This window comes from Hipposideros armiger, unplaced genomic scaffold (genome assembly GCF_001890085.2).
Source record: "Hipposideros armiger isolate ML-2016 unplaced genomic scaffold, ASM189008v1 scaffold_110, whole genome shotgun sequence".
Lineage (NCBI taxonomy): Eukaryota > Metazoa > Chordata > Mammalia > Chiroptera > Hipposideridae > Hipposideros > Hipposideros armiger.
This window is the reverse complement of record NW_017731460.1, coordinates 1860533-1881653: the sequence shown is the minus strand read 5'-3', so window position 1 is coordinate 1881653 and position 21121 is coordinate 1860533. Positions and strand designations below refer to the sequence as shown.

The 21121-nt window shown below is 38.6% G+C and overlaps 1 protein-coding gene and 1 long non-coding RNA gene across 3 annotated transcripts in view; one reads left to right on the top strand and one right to left on the bottom strand.

The window, feature by feature from the left end:
* LOC109385244 (IQ domain-containing protein H-like) overlaps positions 1-21121 on the bottom strand; it is a 116156-nt gene that overhangs the window by 89300 nt on the left and 5735 nt on the right. Inside the window, exons 2-7 of the mRNA XM_019647301.1 lie at positions 19864-19877; positions 16592-16616; positions 15367-15404; positions 13463-13501; positions 2841-3392; positions 2071-2137 (exon numbers count right to left, since the gene is read on the bottom strand). Of these exons, the coding sequence (XP_019502846.1) occupies positions 2071-2137; positions 2841-3392; positions 13463-13501; positions 15367-15404; positions 16592-16616; positions 19864-19877 (735 nt within the window). The remainder of the gene's footprint in view (positions 1-2070; positions 2138-2840; positions 3393-13462; positions 13502-15366; positions 15405-16591; positions 16617-19863; positions 19878-21121) is intronic.
* The window catches only part of LOC109385246 (uncharacterized), a 45013-nt gene continuing 38395 nt past the window's right edge, over positions 14504-21121 (top strand). The window contains exon 1 of one of the 2 annotated variants that reach the window (XR_002124582.1): positions 14504-14587. This is a non-coding gene — a long non-coding RNA (uncharacterized LOC109385246). The remainder of the gene's footprint in view (positions 14588-21121) is intronic. The other variant, XR_002124581.1, reaches the window with a different exon arrangement.

The following is a 21121-nucleotide window of genomic DNA, read 5'->3' as shown; positions in this document are numbered from 1 at the left end:
ATACTATTTGATCAAAGACTAGCATTACTCTCTTGTGAAAATGTGTAATTGGGCTTTTTAAATGCTCAGCTGAGAAAAACATCTGAGTTTGTTCTTATCTCTCAGAAAATACATGATTCACAATTTTTCTTTAAAATGGGTTACTATGTTGTTAACAAGCAAAAATTACTGTAACAAGGGAAGACTTTCAGATTTATTACGTATTTATTTAAATTGAGTTATGTGTAATCTAGAAGAAAACTAGTCTCAATATCAGATTTGAAATAATGCTTTCTAATTCTAGTTTCTGACTAGGTTATTTTCCTACTTAATTTGTATTCAGCAAGCCCCTTTGGAATTTTAAGATATTTTCATTTTAAATGATTTTATTACCCAATTTAGATTACTGACCATTCCTTTCATAATTTTACCTCTTTGGAGGCTCCTTTCTGTCAGGCTTCTCTGCAGGGCTGATTACATGGGGGTTTTGAAGAGTCAGAGATGGGGGTTTGGAAGGAGGAAATTTGTGGAAATTGTGTCTATAATACCTTTGTGCTTGTCAACGTTGCAAAGTGGGGGTGGCCTTGTTTCTATTTCTAGTTTTGAAAAAAATGGAGAATGCAAAACAAAATTTCCCACATAATATCAGGTCAGGTTCATGATTCATTGCAGAAGCAAAATCTTGCATCTTATTCTACGGACTCAAATCAGTTAATTGGGTCTGCAATTAGCCTCTCTGGTTGCTATCAATTACAAGTGCAATTTCTGTGTGTGAACTAATTTTGTGTGCAAAAGTAGTCCCACCAATACAAAAGCCTAAGTTAGAATGAAATTCAGGTCTGTCTTGCCTCACTTACATCCTAAGAAGGAACTAATTTCTTCTGTGAGCCATAAAAAAAGAACAAAACTAAAAGGCTCTGTATAACTCAAGAATTTTAAAAACTTTTCTACAAGTCCTTAGATGTAAGTACTTGAGGATCTAGGAAAGTTTGCATTATTTTATTACTATGAATATTTTACTAATTTAAAATATAATAATTATATTTATATAATAATTTCACTTTTTGCTTTTCATACTACTGTTTAAGTGTATTATGTTTTTATATTGCACATAAGTACACAAACACATATCCTCACACAGGAGCACAAATAAATTGCAATTCAGCATTCTATTACAATAGATCACTTAATGCACTGCTCTGTTTAAAAGGCCTTAACAAAGAGCTAATATATTATATGAGGATTCAATGAATTTTACTGCTTGTCAAAAACTCTACCAAGTGAGCTTGGGATATCTGGCCTCAACAAGAAAATTTAACACACTAGGTAGATAAAAATCAAAGCAAATCCCAAATATTTTGACAACAGTTTACGTTTTAAAAGAAATTTCAATGCAGATTTCTGAAATTCCCCATGTCATTTTGGCATACCTATTTTACCACTGTGTTGTAGACAACAGCTTTTAAGTTCCCCAATTCATAAATGTAATTAAATAATTACATTAGTGCTAATTAACATGAAACTGCAGATTATTTAAGCGCAAAAAACACTATTCAACTTCTTAATTATTCTTGTTCACACAGCATTTCCTTTTGCTCAGGCGCCCTAGGTGCAAATAAAGCATCCCATCTGCTCGTAATTAGAACTAAATAATTTCAGAGAATGTAGCTTATCATTTTGACTGCACATTTGATTAAAAACAGTGTACAAGCAATGTCCTGGCTTATTGGCGTAACAGCAACAACACACACAAGCCTGTGTTCTATCATTAAAGAAGATCAAAAACATTATCTGTTATTTCAGGGGGAAAAATACAACTTTTTAGTTCATTTCATACAGATGAAAGCGAATTACAGCAAATCACCTCTCCACTGAATAGCAACCCCCACATAATGACTTTATTTGCTTAATCCCCAAATTAAACGCCGTTTCGAGCGAGGGCCCTGTGTTATTACTCTCATCATGTCGAGAACATTTTCCTGCCGAGACCAATTTGAATAAAACAAGGGGCCTTCCTTGAACTCAATCAAGGAGCCATAATGTGGTGGGTAATAGAGGTTGCTGATAGATTTGCAGGCAAAAGTGTTATACCTAATGACGGGATATGGATAATAGTCCTCCTGGAGGTCCTGATGCGATTCCAGTTGGCTGCCAGATGCTGGAAATCAAGAAGAGCATTGATCAGTGACAGGAAGCTGTAGTGGATTCATCTAGTCAAACTTCAGCTGTTTTTCCACTGTACAGTTAAGCCAGGCATAAATTATATTAATTGATTTAATTACATACTTAAAACATCTTCCCCAATTAATTTAATTAGGTGGCTACATGATGCTACTGGCAGGGGAAGATTAGAGGCAGCTCACTTAATTAACAGAATATGAATGAAAAAAAAGAGAAAGCAAACATAAATGAAATTGTGAGCACTAATTAAAAGGCTGTCTGCAAACTTAAATACTTTCTGACAAAGTGGTGACAGCAATGGAGACAAGACAGGACTTTTTTTTTTCCCCTAGCAAATTAAAGTGCCAGGAGGTATATATAGGGAGAGAAGGTAATGCAGTTACAACATTGATTTTCTGACAGAACTACCATAGTCAATGTGAAGGGCCTTTTTTTTTTTCCATAGAAAAATTGCAACCGATTTTGCATATTCCTGATTAGGGCTAAAATATGATGTTCGATACAAATGATTGTAGGGTTTGTGCATCACACATTGAGAAGAGTGGTAGGCAAGGGAGGCTGGCAAGGGCGGGGGTTGTTGGAGAGAGAAAGGGAAGATAAAGACACAACTCATTGCAATCGTTCAAGCAAGAAATGTTTAGAAAAAGAGGTCTGCCTTAACAGCTGGCAGCCTTGTGTACCTTGGCTCGAACGCGGAAATTCTGCAGGTGTCTTTCACGTGATTCCTGCAGGATCTTCTTCAGTCGGGTCCTATGGCAATGCAAGAGCCACGCAATGGCGATTACACCTGATGCCCACTTCTGCTGGCGAAACATGAGGAAGAATTTTCTTGCTTTGTGGCATCTCCATGTGGCTTGGATCTTGCTGGCAGCCTTGAACTTGCCACCTGGGCCCTTGTACTTTTGCCCCGGAAGTTTTAACATCATTTGAATGAGAGCTGGGTTCTCTGACACTGAGAGAAGGTCATGTCTGGTAAGTTTATTCTTCAGCTCAAACTCTGGAAGGAAGGCTACCAAATTGTCCCCTTTTATTTTGACTTCTGGTATTGCATAGTCCCTGAGAAACTTCTCGATGTGTTCCAAGAGGGAGAAAATACTTCCCCAAGATATATTAAAATGTTCCTTGAATGCTAAGAAGTCCGGGGCTGTCTTGTTTATAACGCCATTATAAATAACAAAGTCATAATCCCACAGTGATTTCAGAGCGCTAGAAGGGGATGTGACTTTCATGGACTGTGAAAGGGAAGTGTCACCAGAGATGAGAGAGAATTATGATCTACTTTAAGCGAATGTTTAAAACACACACTGTCACATTATCATTTATTACTTAATGGTGGGAAAATATAGATCCTATTTTTGATTTAATACATACATGTCATAATGTGAAAGTCTGGCCAGTATATATCATAAAACTCATTACCAGAAGAATATCTTTGAGGTTGCTCAAAGCTATTATCATTTTTACAAAAGATTATAAAGTTGCTCAAGGAAACTGACATATAATAGTTGTGCATTTAGTTCACTTTGATGTGGTCGACTGTGATTTACTTTTTACATATGCATGGATGGAAATGTCTCACTGCTTTCTTGTTCATAAACCATCCACCAAGCCTGAAAAACAGGGTGATGCCTTTTGTAGTTTTTATAACTTGAAATACTCGCATCAAAGCTTTCTTGTCTATTCTGACATTCTAACAGGTCATCAGTTTCTAGTGTCTTTAGAGTTCTGTCACCTGCTTTAACACCCAGGAGTAATTTTTACAAGGAGCACTTATGTTGTATGTTATCACCATTGCAGCTTTCTAAGTTTCTCTTGACACAGGATCTTTTGTTTTTAAATCTGGTGTCTTCTTAGGGACCTATCAAGCTGTCCCCAGGCAGATAGAATCTGAAATTGAGTAACAAATAAAACCAAGGAAGCATTTGTTTTTCATTTTGTTTCTATCTGTACTGAGTGAAGTTTTAAGTCATGAAAATATACTACTCTTATTTTTAAATGTCAAGAGGGGTTCTCTAAGAATGGGATGATGGACAGTCTTTTCTTCTTTATACTTTCCTGTGTAAAAAAACAACAACTGAATAAATGCTATTTAAAAAATAAAATCAGAAGAGGTTTGGATGACAATAGCAATAAATATTATACATACCCCTTTAAAAAAAGGAAAAGGAAATTTGACTGCGTTCATGTCCACTGTGAAACCACTATATTTCATGACTGAAACCTGTTGCATTAGAAAATTAGATACTCTGGCCCATGATACAAATGTTCTGATGGCCTAGGGGGTGAGAGGGCATAGACGGTTCGGGCCCTGTCTGGTCCTCTGTAAGCCAGATATCAACTCACTGTGCTGATTGCTTCTTGCTTAAGGATTTAACAAACAGGTTGTCTTTAGTATGTCAATGTTTTTAGGTGTGTAAGTCCATCTTTACCAAGTGGTAAGATTATACTGCTCTCTGCATTTTGAAGAATTTTCACAGAACTCAAAGAAAAAAAAAAAGACCTAATTAATGTATCAAGAACATTTATGCCACAGCTCTGCGTTGAGTATTGTTATGTTTGATTGTTCATGCTTTGTCTTTATTAAACACATTTTAATGATATTAACTAACAGATTCAAGGCAGAAAGCTATCCAAGAGAAAAGAAAACCAGAGATATATTTACCATGAAAGAACAATAAGCAAACACAATAAAGAAATGAATAAATAAAACCTTCACATTCTTTTTCTTTTCTTAGGTTCCAGGCAGTGGAGTTAGACTGTATTTTCAAGTAAAAACGCCAAAAAGGAAGTGTTAAGTCAAAAAGGGGTAATTTCCTTGAACTTTAGAAGTGGACCTTAAATAGCAGTGAACTTTTGTATACCTTTACCTTAAGAGTTGTTACCGGCATGAAAAATGATGGGAAAAGCCTTCTCGCCAAGACTCTAGCCCTTTCTGATCTAGCCAAGGTGCCAAGAGAGACTGTAACCTGTTTGGTAAATGGAGTAAATGCCTTCTTTTTGGATGGGCGAGAGAGAGTTAGAGAAGCAATGCCTCCTTCAGCAGACATCAGTGCTGGCAGGAGGAGCTGCAACTCCTGGTAGAAGATCCGTGGCACGGGCTCCAACAGAAATGGCCCGTGGCTACACTTCTGCCTTCCTTCAAGAATGGGCTCTGATGATGGGAAGGTTAGAATTCAGAGAAGGGTGACCGTGCCTCATCAGCGAGAACCAGACACGCAAAATAATCACAGATGGACATGTGTGGAGCTGGCTGGTCTTGCAGCCACATGTCTGATTCTGTCAACAAGACCCTGAGGCTCCTGTAAGAAGCACAGCGATGGACGGGAGTTTTACTAGAGACTCTAGTCTCCTTGGAAATGTTCAAATATTTGTGAAATTTTTTATCTCTATAGAGTCTTGTGGCATTGGGACCATCAATGAAAATGGAACAACCTTGGAAAAAGTTTTTCAAGGGGGAGGACTCTTAAGTCTCTCTCGGTCAGGGCCTTTGTGGGGTAGGTCTAGAGCATTTACATACATCAGAAAATGCATTTAAGACCCTTTGAAAGAAGAGCTGTGGGGTGAGAGTGGGGTTACAGAATTTAAGAGTGGCTCCTTTAGAACAAAGGATTACACCTCTCTACCTTCTTGGATGATATTCTAGTAAAGACTTGCTCTCAAAGGAAACACACGCTTGGACATCAAATAGACCACTCAGGCACGGAGTCAGCTAAAGCATAACTGTAGTACATCTGTCACGCAGAATGCCACACTTGGGAGCACTTTAGACTTAGAGCAAGAAAAGACATGTCTCTCAAGAGAAAGGCTTCCCAAATTAAAGCAGTGCATCAGCATTGTGAGATCCATTGAGCAGGTAGAGACAAAGCTGTTTCACAGCCTGCTAGGAATAAGAGCCCTGATTAAAGGTCATGCCATGCTTCAGGTTCTGGCTCCTTCTGTTATCTTCCTTTACCATTTATCTCATGAACTTGTCTACAATTACTTCCTTCCTTCCTTCTTTCCTTCCTTCCTTCCTTCCTTCCTTCCTTCCTTCCTTCCTTCCTTCCTCCCTCCCTCCCTCCCTCCCTTCCTCCCACCCTCCTTCCCTCCCTTCTTTTTGGTTTAAGATATGCTGTACTCCCCATGTGTTGAAACCGACTCAATAGCCACATTGTTTCCTCCTAGTAGGGCTGGCTCTCTGGCCCACACACAGCTCAAACCCGTGGCCATGGCCTAATTATTAGCATCCTGCTCTAACTAACCGGGTCAACTAGCTGGGAAATGCTCTTCCTTATTTGCAAAGTGTAATCATTAACTGGGTAACTTTGAGAGTTTCTGGAGCAGTTATTTGGGGGGAAATTCTAAATCTGAAACTGAAATCAGGAAGGCAGGATGATGATTACATATGTCAGTGAGTCACAAATGTAAAGCAAAAAAGATAGACCCAGTATGACCTTCTAAAATTTAGAAATAAGTTCCACAAAGAAATACTCCAGAAAAAAGGCATGTATCTCTAAGTTGAGTGTTATTATGAAAAATGTTATTTTTATATATGTGGGTGTAGGATTAAATCATAGCCAAGATTCTCTAAATTGGGTACAACCAAGATCTCCTGGTGGTAAATGAGCAAGTATTTGGGATAATCCAACATGGATATCATCTTTAGAGAATGATTTGCCTAGAAAGATAGACTAAATTATTTTTGAATCTATAAGCTGATGTTCAGTTTCTCAAACAACCAAACATATCCATTAGTGATTAGACTAGGCAATCCCATAGTGTGACAAAGAATAAGTTCCTCCTGCCATTATGACTCTAAGTGAGAGCTTAGTTCCGAGTATAAGTGAAGTGACTCTCAGAGCTGAGTCTTCATTATTCTCAGGGATGTCATCTGTCAGGCTGGTTCTTTAATATTTGTTGAGGGTCCACAATGAGTTAAGTTTTGTACAGAACAAATGTCAAAACCTCAGCTTGTTAAAATTGTTAGAAAGATATATTCAATATTTAGAGTGATTAGCTGACCTACGCAGGGTTCAAGGACTCAGCATAATCAGGGATCTTGAAGGTGGCTGGCCTTGCCTTTTACTCAATAGGCTATTATGGGTCCAGGGAAATGAACCTTGGCCCTGCAGTCTTACTAACCTGAGATCGAGTCCACACTCTGTCACTTTCTGCTACATACTTTTGGGCAAAGTACCATCTGCCATGGACTGACCGTGTCCCCACAAAATTCATATGTTGAAGCCCTAGTCCCCTGTGTGATGGTATTTGGAGGTGGGGCCTATAAGAGGTAATTAGGTCATGAGGGCGGAGCCTTCATGATGAGGTTAGTGTCCTTATAAGAAGGGACAAAAGAGAGGTTATCTGTCTCTCTCTACCATATGAAGATATAGCAAGAAGTTGGCCATGTGCAAATCGGGAAGAGACCTCTCATCAGAACCCAACCACACTGGCATCCTGACCTTGGACTTCCAGCCTCCAGAACTGTGAGAAATGAATATTTGTTGTTTAGGCCACCCAGTCTATAGTATTTTGTTATGGCAGCCTGAGCTGACTAAGACAACATCCTCCCTGAACCTGAGTGTTTCTCATCTGGAAAAATGAGTGGTCCCTGTAGAGTTGCTATGATGATCATAATATATGCAAAGAAGCTTTCACAGTGCTTCATCTGCAGTCTATGTGGTTATTACCACAGATGAGGAAACTGAAGCTCAGAGAGGTTAAGTGTCTTGCCCAAGATCATGAAGCTAGCTGCCATTCCCTACACCCATACCACCAATGCCCTCATTGTCCAGAACTTCCCATATGACAGCTTACCAAGCTGTGCTCACCTTGCTTAGCCATCCTTTCACCGTCTTCTACATCACAGCCAACCTGGCCTTGACCTGTTGTTCCTTTCGTATTTGGAAAGCAATCTGTTAAACTGACCTCTATGAACATGCTAATGAGCCATGGCATGGTGGAAAAGTGATGGATTTGCAGTGAGAAGACCTGGGACCTGGTCTGTCACTACCTCCCTCTGAGGCCTCGGGAAGTCACTTCTGTGGGGTTTCAGTTGCTATTAGGGTATCACTCAGGGCACTTCTAATTTTGACACCCCCTGTCCTTCTGACTCAAGGAGTGTAACCCCCGCAGGAGTATCTGCTGTTTAATAAACTCCTACATTTAGTAAAGCCATCAAAGGCAAACATCTCTTCATGTACTATGAAAGCCACCCAAGGATTTTTTTTCTTTTTCTATTTTTTTAGATAGGAAACTCTTTCTAGCAACTTACAAACCACAATAGAGGAAGAGCTGTAAACGTGGTCATGGGGAAAGAACCCCAAAGAGTAATATTCCGGTATTCTAGGGTGTGTAAATCAGCAAAGCAGTTCTCAGTTCATAGGACCTAGCAACTGCATAAGCCTTAAGTATCAATGAAAAGTGAGAGTCAGAGACCTTAACCTTTATAAAGAGAAACCAGAGGCAAAAACAGAGAACTCATTGAGTGGAGGGATATAATCGAAGAGAACTAAGTGTATCGGTCACTCAGATCCACAGCAGTTCTCTAGGGATAATTTCTGCAATTGCTTTGAAAAGTATCCTTATTCAAACGAAACTTCCTGAACTCTGCAACACTTCTTGAGGAGAAAAAAAAAATCCCCACCCTAGATGCATTCTTATGGAATAAAAACACGCAAATGAACCAATTCTGGTTGAAGATCAAACAGAATGAAATCAGGGTGATTTTTGAAAAATAGATGGAGTACATTTTCAGTCAAATGTGAAATTTCCTTTTCTAGAGACACATTTAATTTTACTGCTGCATTGATTTCATCTTTTCTGCTTCCCTTCTAATATTCTCTAAGAGAATGTGACACATTTAAAGACCACTTGGGACGGTTATGATTGATGAATAGAACCTGCTGGGGATATGGAGGGAACCTGACAGGATGGGCATCAAAAGCAGCCTGGATTCCCAGTTTCCTGAGAAGAGACATATCACCATTTTCTCTCTGGGTAAAGGAAAAACAGCAAGCTTCAAAAAGGACCTCTATTATCACCAAAGTAAAGCCTGACATTACCATTTTCCGTAGGAAACTTGTGTGTATAACAAGCCTGTTGATCACAGATCACTAAAGAACACATGTAGAATTCTTATACTACCCCACCTTTTCACACCCTCTATGCCTACATATGCATTCTGCTTTATTTGAATTCTTAGCACTTGTCACTATCTGATATTATATGAAATATCTGTTTATTTTCTGCTTCCCTCACTAGAATGTAAGTCCCAAGAGGGCAAAGGCTTGGCTTGTTCTGTTCACTGCTGTACTCGCAGCGCCTAGTATACTGCCTGGCACATGGTCAAAGCTCAATAAAGATCTGTTGAATGAATAAGTGAATGAGTCAATGAACGAATAGTAAAATTTATGCTCATAGCCACTTTGCACTGGGTTTACAGCACAAAGCTGTTCTAGGATCATACAACTCACAAATTTGCAAACTCACAGCTTGAGTTTTGGAGCATTAATGGAAAGTGTGGCTGCTTGGATCTGAAAATGTCCATAGCCTTTGACCAAGGAGTTCTACCACTAAGATTTGGCCTAAATACAAAGATTTACGTACAAACATGAAAGATGCTCATGGTAGTTTTATTTACAACAAAGAAAAACTGGCAATGATTTCATTACTACTACTAATAATAGCTTGACATTTATAATTTAATGTCAAGCAATGGGATAATGGCTAAGAAGCCTATGTTATATGTTTAAGACAGAATATTACAGTCATTAAATGTTTTATTAGAATTTTAAATCATATATATAAAGGCTTATGATAAATTGTTAGGTGAAAAGAGTATGATACCGACCAAGGGATACACCAAAGCTTCAATAATGCCCTAAGAGTTGTGGTATTATGGAAAAAATTATTTCTTTCATACTTTGACATTTTCCCCTCATTTCTGAACTTTCCAAGTGTTTGATAAATGATTAAGTCATAATTTGATAGATGAAAGATATAAATTAAAAATGTAAAGATCTTATTTTGTGGCTTACTGATAATTTAACCTTTGTTTCTGGTATATATAAGTAAAATTGTTAATCACATGCAACAAAAATGTACAGTTAGATGATGTTATGAAGGGAAGCAAAAACAATTTTATAAGATTTTTTCTTGTCAATTACTTTGTGCAAGAAAAAAATGTTTTGCAAATAAAACTACGGTATATGATTTTAATTCAAAGGTTTCATGTCAAAAATGCATAGGTGAGGGTGGAAATTTCTAATAAATTGAAAATTTATGAAATGAAAAATGGTTTTAAGAGATTCCATGGTTTTTCTTGTTTTCAGATTTTTTTTCTATTACTTTAAGATGATAAATTAAGGGAGGTTTCATGAGGGAAAGTGAGTCTAAAAGAGAGAAAAATGGCATTGGACTTGCTTTTGAATCTCATCTTGTATCTCCAGGTTGCAGAGCTCTAATTCTTGTCAAAGTGTGACCTCACTCTCTTGAGCTCTGTAGGCAAGACAAGAAAGGAGACTGGATTGTGCTGGAAGCACAGCTAACCAGGGAGGCACTCTGTACTCTTCACGAGGCATGCTTATTCCTCCACTATATACGTATGCCATGTTGGAGCCCAAACTGCTGCTAGACATCACCTGGTGCTTTTCAAGGTACATGTTTTTAAGTCTGGAACACTTGGTTCAAAAACAATATAATTTGATGGTAAAGAGGTGAAACAGTTAACACAGCAGCTGTGGGTGTGAGGGGCCTAGAGCCCCAGCTGTTGGGAACGTCTGCCTCTCTCCTAACCCTGAGGGAGTTGAGTGTGGCTTGAAGGCGATGTGGAAGCTCCTTAAAACCACTGCTCTGGCCTCATGGCCTCCTTATACAGATGGGGGGAAATGAGACTAGATAGGAGCAGTGGTAAATTCAATGTCACACATGTTGCTTGATTAAAATAGCTCAGTTGACTAACCTATACAATTATAACAGTTTTTAAACAAGAAGATTAAGAGTATACATTGGAAAAATACTAAAGAAAGTAACAATATAACAAAATGACTAAGAGAAGCAAGACCCTCAATATGACCTTTAAATATAATCATCCAAACCTATTCTTTCTATAGCAAAGGAAATTTTACAACAGAGGTACGGCTTAGGAAATAGGATTATCTTTTATTTTTTTCTTCTTTTATTTGGAAAAAAGTCTTGAAAATACAGAAAAGTATAGAGGTCAATATAAAAAACTGCCATGAACACATGTTAACCTTTTGTCTTCTTTGAGAAGCTTCTTTGAGAAGCAAACACACTCATGAATTTAACCTGGACCCTTATGTCCAATAAATATATTTGTTTGTTTGCTTGTTTTACTCATAAGATATATTTTTATTATCAAACTATTAAAATTACATGGATCTTAACATAGTTGTTGACATGCCTGCCTTGAGATAATTAAATGATATATTTGCTGAGAGAGGCAATTTGCACAACTTCAAACTTTTAAATTAGATTCTTGGATATCTTGAAATTACTACAAACTCTACTACAGTTTATTATTTTATTCCTTGGATCCTTGTGCGGAGCCTGACTGACTCAAATGTATCATTCAACTTCTTGGGTTTTGATTATTTGGTCAATTGATCTAGCAGACAGGAAAGGCTGTTAAAGTTAGAGCCAGAAAAAGCAGATATGATAGCAGAGGTGACAACGGCTGTCCTGAAATCTAAGGAAACAAACAAACAAAAAAGACACCAGAAACTGGTTATATGCATACATAATACTGGATACAGAAAATGTTAAATTACCTTAGGAAGGCAGACACATAATATCTTTTAGAAAGAATCCCATAAAAAATGATTGAAATTAAAAATTTTTTTCTAATGCTTTGGTGTTCTGGCAGTCACATAGTGCAGTTCTGTACTCTGGCTCTATCACTTATTGATTGGATGACCTTCACCTCTCTATATCCAGGTCCTTCCAGTGAAATGGGAATGATAATAGTACCTACTGCAGAGATGTTATAAAAATGAGATAGTCCATGTAAAACGTTAGAACAGTGCCTTAACTGTGTGGAAAGAGTTCATCACCCAGGATGTGGACAGGGTACAAACTGCCATCCTTCACAGCCCTTTACCAGCTGTGTGGGCTTGGGGACAAGGACAGCACAGAGGTTTGCGGGCTGCTGTGAGCATTCAGTGGGTATTGGAAGGTGCCTAGTGCCATGCTCTAAGAAAATGTTCATTCAACATTAGCTGTTATAAATATTCCAGATAAATAATGCACTAGTATTCCTAAAGCCATCCTATTGTTAAAATGCAGGAGCAAGCTCACCATTTCCTTACAGCAAGAAATCAAGGGAAGCGAGAGGAAGGATCTAACGGCATTGATTAGCTTACCTAGGAGCGATTTGTCTGGGCTCAAGACTGTATGCGATCACTGCGGTAAATACAGCATTGTTTTAGTCACAGCTCTTCAGGAGTTTAAGGAGACCCAAAAGGGGGGCTTCTTTTTCCTTTAAAAGAGGTGACTAAGCTCCCTCTGAAATTCTTACTGGTAAGATCACCGAGAAAGGGAGGCCTAGAAGATGCTCTTAAAAATAAAATGATGAATTTGATAACAAGTGCTTCATAGCTTCAAAGCACTTTCACATGTGACATTAACTCCTCTAACCCTCATAGTCACCCTGTGAGAAAAGAGGAGTTGTTCCCATGTGTCAGGGGAGAAAAGGGAGGCACAGAGAATCTAAGTAACTTGCTCCAAGTTCCTCTATTAGGTAAGAGGAGAATTTAGCTTTCTCCTGCTTCAAGTTCAGAACTTTTATTACCCCATGCATGGCCCCATGGAGTGTTCCTGGCTGGCATGTACTTGCTGTATTATGAGAATTATTTCATTTTCCCAACTTTTTTGCTATCTTATTTGTCTTAGCTTAGCTCTAAAGCTCAAACCCTTACCTATTATATCATATCTGCCGGGGGACAACTGGATTTGTTCTAACATTTTATTTCATTTGAAGTGTACTTTTAAAAGATGAAAATCTTAGATTGAGGTTGATGTGGCTCAGCCAAATTTTGAGTATGCAAAATCACTCGTTTGGACTGAAGCTTGAGAATTAATTCAGTCCCAACCGAGGGGGGAAAAAAAAGTTTTTCCACTTTAAATGAACCATGCTTTTTTTTCCTGAAAACATGATGTAATTTCTTTTATAAAAGAAGAGCGAAAGAACTTTTGTTGCCATTTCCAGCTGTCAAACTTGCCTCCCATGCTTTTGCCCTGCAGCAAAAGGAAGGGACATCAGGTGACAGACCCCAAATTTCAACTAGTCACACAAATTACAGACCTTTCTATCACGATGTCCTCTTGACCTTTTGCCTTTCCCCTACAATGGAGAAGGAGACACAGTTTAAATCAAAAATGGTTCTCATGGGCAGTTTTACAAAACCTTAAAAGGCCCAGGCTCTCCTCAGCCCCTTGCCCCACACATCCCCAGCCTCCCCTGCTGGGCCGGCCTGTTCCCTATTTCCATACAGGCAGGAGTAATAATTAGAAAGGCCTTTCCCACCCCACACAATGATGCTCTGCTTGCCAAGGGCACTGCTTGCTTTGAAGCAAGAGTTTGACAAAGTCAATATTTACCTAAACAACTGTAATCAGGTGCCAAGTCCCACTTCTAAGGGACCCCCAGAGAAATATTTACAAGAAAGGGCTTCTCTGTGTGACACCACACTGCCCAGTGCTGGGAACTGATCCATGGTCTCTTCTGGCTCTATCATGAAGCCAAGTATGTCACAGTCCTTCTCTCAGCCTTTCACTTCCATGCTAGGACACTTTTCACAGGGTATATGAATAATTATGTTTACTATTGAAGAGTCCATTCAGAAACGTGCCAATTCCAGACCACAGGAAAAGGGTCTTTAAATATGACTGCTTCTAGCAGTAGGGAAAAAGCTTTGTGAAGTCAATAGAGAGGAAATTAAAGGTAGGGTTAATTAGCACTCAGAAAATGTCCTTGTTTCAAAAAAATTTTTTTAAGCTTACTGCTTAAAACCTAGTCACCTTTGTATTACCTGTAGATCTGTTATCTGTAAAACTGTGGGATCTAAGAGCTCCAGCACGGTGGGAATTGAAACAGGTGCCCCTGCCTGTTCCCATTATGCACATTAGCCCATGGCCTTCGCACAGCCTGTTAAACAGCTGAGTTTGAAACAATAATGGTGCAGGCCAAACGCTAGCCTCAAGGCTTGTCTGTCTTGGGATTTGGCCATTTACATTGATTTTTTTTTTTAAACCCACATTTTTCATGAAACACAAATATTTGCCATGGCAACTGGGGTGTCACGTGACACGCTGCTACATAAACAGCTTGGAAAATCTGCAGAGGAAAACAGCCGGCAGTGCTGCAAATACAGTGAAAACATTTTGAGGAAGATTGGGGAGTTAAAAGATGAAGGTCTGGGAAGAACAGGTAACAGTCTACTATGTAGACACAGTAGGATTAATTTCTTCCATGTCACTCTTCAATTTCTCTTTCTTGTGTGTGTGTGTGTGTGTGTGTGTGTGTGTGTATGTGTGTGTGTTTTAATGAGAGCAGCTGTACACATGACCACATAGGGTAAGCCCAGAAAAAGACACTGCCAGCTGTCTCCTTTCTATGGTGAAAAGTTTCAATTATCACAAGTCTGCCTGTGGCTCATAAACATACGAAAGCAAGCTACAGAAGTCCAGCACCTATAAACCAGGAGAACCTCCATGAGGATGAATATGTTGTACTGGGAGGTCTTAATTAGAGGATACAAAATTCCTTCCCCTTTCTCATTAAGGAATCTGTGCAAAAATCAGAGAGCTTGCTTTTTTATCTTATGCTTAATAACAAATGAAATACAGCAAAACCTCACAATAACATACCCTATGCAACACAAATTTGAATATAAAGCAATAGCTATTGTATTCTGGACTCCTGGACTCTTCAGCAGCTGGTAGAGGTTGACTCAATCATTTAGTTAATCTCACAATAATTTGATATGATTGATTTTTTTTAGACCCCACTGACAATGTCATAGTAGAGATTACTTGCATAACAATCCCCCCTTGTAAAATCAAATACTTTCTAGCAACAGCTGAAATAGTATTTATTTCTATATGAAAGGTACAACTCTATAACATGTGTGTATTAGCAAAAAAAAATCTCACTGAGAACATTATAAATAGGAACAATTTTTTCCCATTAGCTAGAAATATGAATACCTTTGATTTTTGTCTCCTGAGTGAGATCGTCACTTCTTCTGGAACAGACTGTCGTTTCTGAGTTGTAGCCAAAGGGGCTGTGGATGGAAGGTAGTGCAAAGTTACCTCTTCCAGGAAGAGAGGGTGAGTCATTGGGTTAGTGCTTTGCGCCTTGAAAGTCATATAGCTCTGTCACCCATTGACTGTTCACTACAAGTCTTTCCTGTATCATTTCAATGAAACATTTGTGATCAATGACTTTAGAAGGAAAGCAAAAAGCTTGGGAGCACAACAGTTCCGTCAGAATATAAGGCTAGCTTGCCTCCTGCAAACTGCCTACATGAAAAGAAAAATTTTAAAAACAGGCAAATTAGAGAGGACTATTTGCCTTATAAAATGTTTCACTGTAAGATTTCTTTAAATAGACATATTCCTAAGTTCATTTAAAAGGTAAATTTATATAACTACATATGATGGACTAGTCTATTGTGTAGTCATTTAAAAAGATGATTCTATGGAATTTAAATGGCTTGGAGAAATAATGCACATGAAAAATGCAATAAATATTATTTTTGAAATTAATTAAATCTCTAAGCAACAAGTGTTGGGGAACGCATCTAGTCCATGTATAGCATGTAGGCCTACGCATAGACAATTCTTGGGAGAGAAATGGCAGCCCTTCTGTTGCCTGGAAGCAAACCCAACTGCCCTTCACAAGCAGCCCAAGTCTGACATTCTCAGGAGAGAGGAATCTTTACCCTAATCTTTCCAAGAAAGAGAACAAATAATTTATTTAAATAGTAACTGAGTCAAAGAAGTGAGGCTTCTTTCAACTCATTTCCTTAGTCCACCCCTTTTCTGTCAGTTCTATAGCAATAATCTTAGAATTGACAGGTGTTGATCAAATACAGCACATCGGAATACAGTTTAGAATCCTACCTTAAGGGCTCAGTTCTCTCACGTTGCCTCACCTGGGCTGGTAAGGAATATCTTCATCCATCTCTTAAAAAGCAGCAGGAATTCCTGAGTCTTATCACTACAAATCACCTCCAAAAGGGGATTTGTTTGTTGCATTTGACCAACTTACCGTTTTTCTGTTTTCCCTGGCTTCCAGCAAGCCTCCCTGCCTATTAGACTGCCCACCACTTCCTCTGAGCCTGGGGAGTTGGCAATACTGTATGAAGACTCCATTTTCTAGCCTATAAGACTTTGCTTTGACCCCTGTGCTTTCTGCTCTGTGGTCCACTTGGGCTTGGCTCTCCCACTCTTGGCTCTCCCACTCTAAAGGCCAGTCCGCACCCTGTTCCCAGGTGGCTCTGAATCCACAGATTCACCAATAAAGCCTGTTATTCTGGTATCTGCAGGCTCAGTACACTTTTTAATTTTCAGATTCCCTCAGCCAAGTGAGATTTATGGTTCAATTCCCATGTTGAAACAAAAATAGCGGCTGACAAGTTTTCAAGTAGGCATAATTTTAAAAGGATTTTAGTAAAATTTTAATGAAATTTGGTAGTATAAAGATCTCAAAGATTTGGGCCGGCCGAGTGGCACGTTGGTTAAGAACTGGCTTGGGATGTCAGAGGGCCCCGGTTCGGATCCCACATATGAGGGCCAGTGACACTGCCCTCTACAACTAAGATGGTGAACAACAGCTCAACCTGGAGCTGGGCTGCCATAAGTCACTGGCGACGGCGTAGGCTGCAGCCCCTGCTGCAGTGGGTTGCCATGGGCTACCGTATGTAGCCAGCAGCCAGCGTGAGCGGCCAGCAGCCGCTGTGAGCGGCCGTCCAGAAGCTGGCGACTGATCTGCCTCACCCGGGAAGCGTGCAATGATGGTGCCAACTTGGGCCAGTGAAGCAACGTCCTCCACAACAAAACTGAAGAACAAAAGGACAGCAACTTGTCTGTTCCCCCTTCCCCAATTCCCCAGCGCTGTTCCCATCCCCCAATCCCCCAATAAAAATCTTAAAAGAAAAAAGATATCAAAGATTTGTAATTTCACATGGATAGTGCACAGTTAATGGTATCTCTTAAAAACATTTTTTTATGTTTTTCTTAGTTACCTGTGGAAATTCTATCACTAAATTATAACTTCATGTAGCCTTGGATTTTATGAGACACATGTGTTTGAAGAATGTGTCTGCATCTTCAACAAAACTGTATCCTAAGGCACTGTCAGTTTTGCAACTCAATTTCCCTTCTGGAAAAATCTGTATGATAAATTTTGCCAGAGTTAATGTCAGGGGGTAAAAACTTGTCTTTGTGGACAAGCGTGTGTGCTTCTGTGGCAGTTGTTGCTATGTGCCTGGCAAGGAGCCATCCCCCTTTCTTCCTCGATAATTTTAGAAGCTCAGCTTTTTCAGGGTAACAACATGCCCAGCTCCTAGTGTTGCCAGGTTTAGAAAAAACAAAATTTAAAGGACACATAGTTAAGTTTTCATTTTAAATAAACACAAGTAACATTTTAGTATAAGTATGCCCTGAATATTAAATACATTTAATACCCATCAAAAACAGTTTTCATGAAAGGCTTAGACCAAGCATAACTTACCATAATAGGTATACAGTACAAATATGTCCCAAATCCTAACCCTAACCCTATCCCTGGACATTCACTTTTCCAGCCTTTCTTGTAGCTAGCAGTGGCCACGTGACCAGTGAGTAGTGAGCAGAAGTCCGTCCAGGGGCTTCTGGGAAGAGACTGGCACCACTATTTCCCCCTCTTCCTGCCTGGAATGTGTACATTAAGGCCCAGATCTGCAGGAGACATCTTAGAGCCAAGAGGGCGTGCATGAAGATGAAATCAAACAGGCTAAAGAATGTAAAGCAGAAAGAGAGCCGTTACAACCCTGTTGATCAGCAGCGCTAACCCTGACTGCCTACTTCCTGATGGCCTGTGTATGAGACAAATGCACCTCACTGTTTAAGCCACTGGTAGATAGGGTTGCTGATATTTGCAGTCACATGCATTCCTAACTAATACCCCTCCCTCCATCCATCTTTGTTCTTATTGCTTGTGCTAAGGCCTCAAGGACAGTGTTCAGTAGCGGTGGCAGTAGCGGTCTCCCTTGAACTGTCTCTGCTTTTAATGGAGAAATAGAATGCTTCTAAAGTTTCTCTACTAAGAATAGTGTTTGTTCTGGGGTGACATTTGCAAACAATGATCAAGTTCAGAAAATTCTACTTCTACTCTGCTCAGAGGTTTTTTTTCCCTTATCATTAATGTTGAATTGTATTGAATGATTTTTTTTTTCATTTTGGCATATATTGAGATGATCATAGGGTTTTTCTTTTTTAATGTGTTAATATGGTGAATTACGTTGTTAAATTTTTCTAATATTGAATCTTCCTTACATTCTTCCTTGATCATGATGAATGTATAAAAATACTGCTAACTTTTATTTAAAATGTTTGTTTATGAGATTGATCTGTATATATTTTTCCTTGCACTGTCCTCATCTAGTTTTGGTATCAAAGTTATAGTAGTTTCATAAAATCAGTTGCTAAGCTTTCCTTTTTTTCTCTTTCTATGAAAAAGTATAAAATAAGAATTGCCTGATCCTTTAAAGTTGGTAAAACTTGCCGATAAAAGGCCTGAAGCCTTTTTTTCTTCCCGTGTATTTTTGTGTATATGCATGTGTGCACGTGTCCGTGTGAGTGTTTAAGACAGATATTTTTTACTACCAATTCAGATTATCTAATGGAACTGTTTTCTTTACGTTTTCTTCCTTTTCTTGAGTTAATTTTGGCAATTTAGATTTTTCTAGGAAAATTTTCATGTTAATTAAAAGTATATATTGGCATAAATTTACCACACACTATGAGTTTAAAACTATTCTATGTATCTGTAGTATCTATCTTTTTTATTTAAATATTATTTATTTGTGCCTTCTTTTTTAAATTTCAGCTTTGTTGAAGTATAATTGACAAAATCGTAAGATATTTTAAGTGTACATTGTGGTGATCTGATATATGCATATATTGTGAAAGGATTCCCCCATTTGGTTAATTAGCACACCCATCACCTAACATTTTTATCTTTTTTTATTAGTGAGAACATTTAAGTTCTACTTTCTTAGCAAATTTCAATTATAAAATACAGTCTCATCAACTATAAACTATTGTCACTATGTTTTACATGAGGTTCTCAGACATTATTCATCTTATTGCTGAAAGTTTGCACCCTTTCACCAACTTTTTACCTATTTCCCCCACCTCTCTAAGCCCCTGGCAACCACTTTTCTACTCTCTGTTTCTGAGTTTGACTTTTTTCTTTCTTTCTATTTTTTTAGATTCACATGTAAGTGATACAATGCAGTATTTATCTTTGTCTGGTTTATTTCACTCAGCATTATACCCTCCAGTTTCAGCCATGTTGTTGCAAATGGCAAGATCTTTTTTTAAGGCTGAACAATATTCCATTACATATGTCAATATTTATACCTATATCTATACATATTACATTTTCATTATCCATTCATCTATCAACAGACACTTAAGTTGTGTCCAAACCTTGGCTATTGTGAATAATGCTAAAGTGAGCATGGATGTACAGATAGCTCTCAAGATAATGAAGTCATTTTTTTTGGATATATACCCAGAAATGGGGTTGCTGGATCATATATGGTAATTCTATTTTTAATTTCTTGAGGAACCTCTATACTGTTTTCCATAGCGGCTTTACCAGTTTACATTCCCACCAACAGTGTACAATGATTCCCTTTTCACTACATCCTTGCTGGCATTTGTTATTTCTTGTCTTTTTTTTTTTTTAAAGATTTTATTGGAGAATTGGGAAAGGGGAACAGACAAGTTGCTGTCCTTTTGTTCTTCAGTCTAGTTGTGGAGGACGTCGCTTCACTGACCCATGTTGGTATTATCATTGCGCTCTTCCCAGGTGAGACAGTCACTCGCTGGCCACTGACAGCCACTCAAGGCGGCTCACGGCAGCTCACGAAAGCACACACCAGCTGCTGCCCAGCCCCACTGCAGCCTACACCATCGCCGGTGACTCATGGCAGCCTAGCTCCAGGTCAAGCTGTTGTTCACCATGTTAGCTGTAGAGGGCACAGGGTCACTGGCCCTCATGTGGGATCCGAACCAGGGCCCTGCTGCTCAGAGCTGGCGTCCAAAGCCAACTCTTAACCAACATGCCACTCGGTTGGCCTACTTCTTGTCTTTTTGATGATAGCCATTCTAACAGGTTATGAGGTGTTATTCCATTGTGGTTTTGATTTGCATTTCCCTGATGATTAGTGATGTCGAGTGCCTTGTTATCCTTATGTTGTTCCTTATCATAGAGGAAAAGTTCTTAGCTTTTCACCATTGAGTATAATGTAAGCTGTGGGCTGTCACATATGGCTTTATTATGTTGAAGTACATTCCTTCTATATCCAATCTGTTGAGAGTTTTTATCATGAAAGGATGTTAAACTTTGCCAAATGCTTTTTCTGTACCTATTAAGATGACCATATGATTTGTATCCTTAATTTTGTCAATGTGTATCATATTTATTGATCTGTACATGTTGAACCATTCTTGAATCCCAGGAATAAACCCCACTTGATCATGGTGTATGATCCTTTTAATGTGCTATTGGAATTCAGTTTGCAAATATTTTGTTGAGAATTTTTGCATCTGTGTTCATCAGGTATATTGGCATGTAATTTTCTTTTTTTTTGGAGTGTCCTTGTCTGGCTTTAATATGAGGGTAATGCTTACCTCGTAAAAGAGTTTTGAAATGTTAACTCCTCTTCCATTTCTTGGAAGAATTTGA